We start from the raw sequence: 7,080 nt of genomic DNA on the forward strand, positions 1-7,080 counted from the left end.
GACAAAGTTTGCTGAAGAGTGGTTGCACATCTCTGAGACAAAAATCTGGGAAGATTAGAAGATAAGGCAATTACATCACCTGCCATCACTCCTCTTTGATTCCTTGACATCAGGTAAACTCCCAATTCTCTAACTATGATATTTTAAAGCCCTGGGGTTTGACAAAGCAATTTTCTGGGATTAAATTTAATATGCACTGAGGGGAGGGTGCTTCTCTCGCAGGCAGTTGATCCGGTTTCGATCCATGGAACTACACATGGTTCCTCAAGTCCCAGAGCCCTGCCATGAGTGATCCCTGAGTGCAGAGCCTTGAGCAAGGTGGGGTGTGGCTCACAAAACAAAACCAAGAAAATAAAAAGAATAATATTCTATTTCAGAAGAATGGAGACTTGATATAGAAATGATGTTGTCTTTTGCAAAAATAAAGTTATGATTTTTCTGCATCTCTTAGCCTGTTAACATAAGCCTTTTATTAGGCTTGGGAGGTGGAAGGACAGGATCACTAAATGCTACAAGTCTGGATATTTTTGTAATCTGCTACCCCCATGTGGTCATAGCTTCAAATGACAGTGCTTTTCCTAGCAGCCAGGAAATTGGACTTTCGAGAAACCTGCCCAGTGCACAGATGGAGACTTCAAGCCTGGTGGGAAAGGGTTTTTGGACCTAGATGAGAAATGAGAAGTTTTGATTTTCCTCAATAGACTTTCACTAAAAGGTGCCAGAAAACTCTCACAAGTGGTCAATGATTCAAGAGACTTTTCTTCTTGTCCACCATCTTTATTTTTGCCTAAGACACAGGGGGGTCCATTCTCAGTCAGACATCACTGCTGGTTTTTTTCTTTCTTTCTTTCTTTCTTTCTTTCCTTTTTTTTTTTTTTTTGGCTACGACCAGCACCCTCAGGCCCAGTGCCAGCCGGCATACGCCTACTCTCACAGTGTTTGGAGTAACACGTCTGTGGGTTTTTCCCTCCCGCGCCCCACAGCTTTCATGCCAGCTCCTCTCCGTCTGTCTCTACCCTGGCATCTCCACACAGCTCTGCTCTGTTCTGTCTCCTCCAGATTCTGCTTCCCTGCCTTCTGGTGCAGGTATAGCCTCTTTGTTTCATCAGGTGAGAGTGGGGAACATTTGTCATTAAAAAGGAGGAAGGGCGGAGACTGGCCAAGAACCCCTTGTTAGGAACCCAGGTGTATCAGAATCCCAGGACCAATGTTTAACTACATCCCATTTGCTGCCTTTCTTGCTTTTCCTCAGGGCACCCTCCACAGAGCCTCACCTCCATCCCCATCCTCTAGCAATAAATAGTAAAGGGGACTTGAGGCCATGGCCTTATTACTCTCTCAGAGAAAGGCCTCATCTCTCCTCTTGGGAGAGATGGACCAGGGGGCCCAAACACCTGGCCTGACTTCTACTCCCCTCCTCAGGCTTCCAGACCCTGCCGCAGCCTGCGGTCCAGGGCCAAAAGCTGCCTCAAGAAGCCCCGGTTGGGGATGATGCCTCGGTGATCCTTGACCTTCTTGATGGCCTGTACAAGGGTGAAGTGGTGGTACAGCATGAGGTAGGCCAGCACCAGGGTGGCGGATCGGCTCACACCAACAGCACAGTGCACCAGGATCTTGCCTGCGGTGACAAATAGGAGAGACGGTGGCAGGACTCTAAGGTAAGTTGAAGGAGAAGGCTATACTGTTAACTAAGGATGATGAAGACTAAGTGGGGTATGAAGGTAGGATGAGGCACAGCTCAGGGTTGAGCAAAGAATATATAATTCTTTGGTGAATAATTACAATTGGAGGTGCTAGACAGAAGGACACAGAAAACATGCAGCAGGCATCAACCCCAAAAGGGCTCCTATGTACCCCAAGGCTAAGGTAAAACTCAGTTTTGAGTTTTTCTTTTGAGGTTACTCAGCTTGACTTGGCCCTAGCTGCTACATACATCAAAAAATAACTTAAACCTCTTCAATCTCCTCCCTCCTAGCTTGCCTCAAGTATCAACTACTTTCTGAAGGGAGGCTTAATAAGTTAAATAAATATTCAGTCTCCAAGTATGATTGAAGCAGTACACTTAAAACAAAAGTGAGTGAAGAATGCATAATTACAGAAAGATGTTACCATCATTTTATCCTTGGGGTGCACTTAACCATCTCATTTCTTGCATTATTTTCTTCTTTATTTGCATTGCTTTTGCAAGTGGTTGAGAGATTTATTTCTCAAACCTGACTCAGGTCAAGTTTTTCAACCTTTGTCCTTCCATACTCCTGACCTTGAGCTTTCCCTAAACTCAGCTAGTTCCTGGCTTCTCCCTTCGGTACTAGTTTCCCCACCTACCTCCGGGCTGGCCCAGCGCCCGGTGGATGAAATCGGCCGCAGTCTGGAAATGGATGCTCATGTCGAAGGCAGGTGAGTCGTGGGCCTCAACGCCCAGATATCGGATGCCCAGTCCCTCGTACGCCTCTGGAGTGCCTCGCCATCGGCTGTGTGATGCATTGAGGACGTGAGTGATACCTAGGCGCCGCAGCTCACGTAGATTGTTTGCTATGTCCCTGAAGAGAGTAGAGGTAGAGGGAGGATGGAGAGCTAGGTACATGTGCAGGGAAGAGAGGGAACGTGTGTGGGGAGGTAAGACACCTAAACAGCTCTGACCTCTCATCGCTGGCTTAAACTTCTTAAAGACCCAGGAGGGGTGCTGGAGTGAAAGCACAGTGGTAGGGCATTTGCCTTGCATGTGACCAACCAGGGAGAGACCCAGGTTTGATTCCTGGCATCCCATGTGGTCCCCGGAGTCTTCCAGGAGCGATTTCTGAGCACAGATCGAAGTGTAACCTCTGAGTGCCTCCAAAAAAAAAAAAAAAAAAAAGGCCCAGGAGGGACTTTGACCTGGAAGTCAATGACCCATAGTCCCTTGAGTGGGGCTTCTGAGTATGGGGGATTTTTTGTTGTTGTTGAGAGAACTAAGTTGGTGAAAGAATAATTATTATTATAAGGCCAGAGAGGGCTAGAGAGATAGTATTTGGGGATAAGAGGTGTTTGCATTCTTGGCCAAACCCAGTTTGATCCAAGTACCACATATGGACCTCTGAGTACAGAACTCTGAGCACAGTACTCCATGAACAATGGCTGGGTGTGACTCAAATCCTATTCTTCTCCTGCTCCCTCCTCCACACCAATCTTGAGTGAGGGCTCAGGGGAAGCAGAATTTTGTCTACTCATTAGAAAGGATTTTCTGGAATAATGAAGTCTGCAAACTGTAGAGGTTTACTGAGGAATGACCAGAGCATAGTGGAGGAGATCAGCGGAGAGATCAGTGTCTAAGCACAGATGGGACATAGACTTTGGGTGAATTGTTTGTCCACCCTACAATGTCACATCCTGGACAACCTTGGGATCCTGATTCAAGTTGCTTGCTCCCACCCTTATTTCTTTTCTTTCTTTCTTTCTTTCTTTTCTTTTTTTGGTTTTAGGATTTTGGTTTTTGGGGTCACACCCAGCAGCGCTCAGGGGTTACTCCTGGCTCTACATTCAGAAATTGCTCCTGGCAGGCTCGGAAGACCATATTGGATACCGGGATTCCAACCACTGACCTTCTGCATGCAAGGCAAATGCTTTACCTCCATGTAATATCTCCAGCCCCCCACCCTTATTTCTTGATTTCCCTTGACACCCAGAATCTTGTTAGGCTTTGTTGATTATTCCCTGCCTGCATTCACCTCCATACACCTTCTCACCTTCAGGATCCACGTGGTCTCAGCCAATATAACTCAGGACCAATACCCTGCCCAGTGCAAACTCCTTAGGAGCACAGCACTGATTTTTCACCTCCAAGCCCTCATTTTGCTACTTAGAACAGGGGTGACCTTGGGTCATTCCAATTTCTTGAAGTTTTGGTTTTCTCCTCTGGGAGTCGGGCTGGTAGTACCTACCTCCCAAAACTCTTGGGAAGATTTAGGAGAGTAAATGCATATGAAGAACTCCTTGTGGACTGCCCAGCCCAGAGAGTAGTGAGGGCACTCTGCTATTGAGATGGGGCTCTGCTCTCTAGTCCCATCTGGCCTGGCCTCTGTACACTAGGTAGCTTTGCTTTGTCAGTGCCCCCAGCTAGCTCACCCCTGTGTCTGCTCCCAATGGCAGCCTTTTTCAGCATCTGAGCACAATAGATGGAAGGTCACAGAAGTCCTTTACAGTGTCTGGTGCGCAGCAGTGGCACCCAACATGAAATGCTTGCTAAACAAAAGGAACCATCTTTCTTTCCAGAGTTGCGTAGCACAATAATGGTGCCCAAACACCCCCATCTTGTGGTTTCCTTCTCTACCCATGCATCTTCCTTCCCACCCCAGTGCTCAACCAGTAACCAACTACAACTCACTACCCTCTGCCCCCTCACTTTCCTCTTCACACACACACACACACACACACACACACACACACACACACACACACACACACACACACACGAACTCTTACTTCTGGTTGCAGCCAGCCAGTACTTACTGGTCTCCAAGGAACAGGCCTGGCCAGACCTCGTCGGCATGGTTACAGGCTGTCTTGCCTGTGTAGAGGAGTCTCTCCAGCTCAAAGACATTGAGGAAGGGATGTTGAACGGTTGGTAGGTCCTGCAGGGCACCTCGAGTGCGAACTGGAGACCGGGAACTGCTCCGGGAGAAGCGGGCCATAAAAGTCATGGAAGCCCAGAGCCAGTTTCCAGGGCACATCTTCCAGGTGCCAGGAACCAAGGCAGGCAGCTGCAGCTTTGCCCGCCTGATGATGGGCAGTGCTGGGGTCAGTGTCAGGGAGCTGTTGCTGAAAGAGGGCAGGATGGGATACACACCTGAGTGAGTGGGCAAGAGTCTCGAGGCCCTGGGGAGAAGAGTCTCTTGGGAGGGAGATAAATCTGGCCCTGGTGGGGCCAACCTGGCTCACCTCTTCCTTAAGCTGCAGCAGCTCCCTCTGCTCTGCTCTTTGGCTCTGCTAGGCTAGGAGGTGGGAGAGTCACGTGTCCTTGTTTACGGGAGAGGGAGCTGCCCAGCGGCTGCTTCCACCACTGCACCTCCCACTCCCACACACAGACACACTCCCCCTTCACACTTGGTATTTGGGTGGCAGTGCCTACTGCTGACACACTTGCCAGCCTGAATTTGGTCTCATGGCCTTGGGGACCCTATGCTAGGGAGCAGAAGCTCTCTAGACCCACCCAGACAGAAAGAGCAGGAAGACAATGGCAGCTCAGGCGATGACAGATGCCAAGCCTGTTTCCCTGTGCCTCGAGCAGACAAAGGGGGCTGCTTTAACCCATTCCTGCCTTCCCACTCCCTTTGAGATAAGCCAGCTGTGGGACAGATGTGCTGAGACCTGGAGGGAAGGGAGTGAGGAAGGGCCAGAAAGAGGGAGAATTGAGTTTTTGGAGACCTATTTGCTGAAGCCCAGAGCAAAAGGAGAAGGGCCCTCAGGTATACACCTCCTTCCTTTGTTGAGCATCAAGAAATGAGAGATAACAAGCTCATCTTTAATGGGAGACTTTCTGAAGTCACAGGGGGCTGGAGCAGGTATCAGGGTGGGAGCAGAGAGAGGAGGCTGGGCACACTCCCAGCAAGAATGACTCCATCTATAATAGGGCTTTTCTCTAGGGCCCCTATGTAGCCTGCTGGATTGCCTTGGAGGGGCTCAGGGTAGGACTAAGTGAGCTTCTCTGTGTCTTAAACTGGAGCCTTTGAAACTTGCCCTGGGACTTTCTCTCTCCTCCTTTCACCCTGCCTAAAAAAGAGCACGTTGGTCCAAAAGAATAGCCCTGCCCTGCCCTGCCTTTTGCCTCTGGGACCTCGACCGAAGTAAGTCCCTCAGGAAGAATCTGTCTTTGCTCACCCCACATTGGGGTCCACTCTGTCTGCTCAGGGCCAGAGGACACCAAATTCTTATGAGGCCTTGGGAGTGGAACATGGGGAAGGGGCTCTGGGATGCAGACTGATGAAGGCGATTAGATCTGAGGGTGTTTAGAAAGAGCCCCTCACCCTTCCCAGGGCCTGGTCAGAGGCAGCCCAGAAACACAGCAGGACGACCCCAAACACCCCCCACTTCCCCCTCAGGCCAGCGACCCAGTGCCTGGACTGTAAAATCACCTTTCTGGAATAAGTCTGTGCTGCAGATTGGGTGTAGGGGGTAGAGGGGGGCGGAGGGCTCCTTGGGTGCTTCCCTGATTCCGCAGAGAAGGCTCAGAAGCTCCCTTTCTGTCCTGGGAATACACCCCCTCCCCCGTTCTTCTCCACTCCCGCCAGCGGTTTGCAGGGGGCCTCCCCCAATGCCCCCCACCTTCCGTGTGCGGTGGTTGTAACAGGTCCAGGTCTGTCGCCCCAGCCAGAGCCAAGCCAGACAGCCTGGCGTTGGGTGAGTGATTGGGAGGGCAGGGGCGGGCGAACCCTGGCTTGCGAGCTGGGCCCCCTCCCCTGAATCCTACCCCACCCCGTGTCCCCGCTGCAGTCCCTCTACCTCTCGGCTCCGTGCCGGGGGTGTCTCAGTCCCGGAGGCTGATCCGGGGTGCACTCAGCAGCCCCAAGGCCATCATGACACTCCTGCCGCCGCCGCCGCCGCCGCCGCCGCCTGGGCTGCCACTGCGAGACCGACCGGATGACGGATTCGCGTCTATTTTTAAGTCACGCCACGTACTTCGAAGCGAGGTTCAGAGCGGTGTGTGTGTGTAGGTGGGGGGAGCGGGGGTGGCTGGTGACACACCGGGCGCAGTCTCACACCCCGCGGGAGGGGACGGACTCACGCCGTGCCGGCTGCTGGCTAGCGCAGTTTACCGGCCAGACGGACCACGCAGCCTCGCAGCGCCGCTTCCTACCCTGGGGCTTGCTGGTGTGTACAGGGAGATCGGAAGTTTGCGCCAGTTCAGAGACATTTTGCCTAGAGATGCAAGTGGTCCCAGACAGACAGACAGACAGACCACTTACTGACAGACGGACAGGCAGGTGGACAGACAGACCACTGACTGATGGACAGACAGACTGATGGACAGACAGGCAGACAGACCACTGACTGACAGATGGACGGATGGTCAGACAGACGGACGGACGGACAGACAGATGGACGGGC

At 51.5% G+C, this 7,080-nt stretch overlaps 1 protein-coding gene across 3 annotated transcripts; it reads right to left on the reverse strand.

The window, feature by feature from the left end:
* Positions 1–756: 756 nt before the first annotated feature.
* On the reverse strand, positions 757–6,757 carry DUSP26 (dual specificity phosphatase 26). Of its 3 annotated transcripts, XM_049772412.1 has the most exons (5): positions 6,475–6,757; positions 4,915–4,967; positions 4,486–4,794; positions 2,326–2,540; positions 757–1,618 (listed from the first exon to the last, which is right to left on the reverse strand). In XM_049772412.1, the coding sequence occupies exons 3-5, from the start codon at positions 4,704–4,706 to the stop codon at positions 1,419–1,421; spliced, it is 636 nt and encodes a 211-aa protein (XP_049628369.1). In that variant the 5' UTR covers positions 4,707–4,794; positions 4,915–4,967; positions 6,475–6,757; the 3' UTR covers positions 757–1,418. The 3 variants fall into 3 exon arrangements, with proteins under 3 accessions (XP_049628369.1, XP_049628368.1, XP_049628370.1); XM_049772411.1 differs by lacking the exon at positions 4,915–4,967; XM_049772413.1 differs by lacking the exons at positions 4,915–4,967; positions 6,475–6,757 and having other exon boundaries at positions 4,486–4,904.
* Positions 6,758–7,080: the final 323 nt, after the last annotated feature.

This window comes from Suncus etruscus, chromosome 4 (genome assembly GCF_024139225.1).
Source record: "Suncus etruscus isolate mSunEtr1 chromosome 4, mSunEtr1.pri.cur, whole genome shotgun sequence".
Lineage (NCBI taxonomy): Eukaryota > Metazoa > Chordata > Mammalia > Eulipotyphla > Soricidae > Suncus > Suncus etruscus.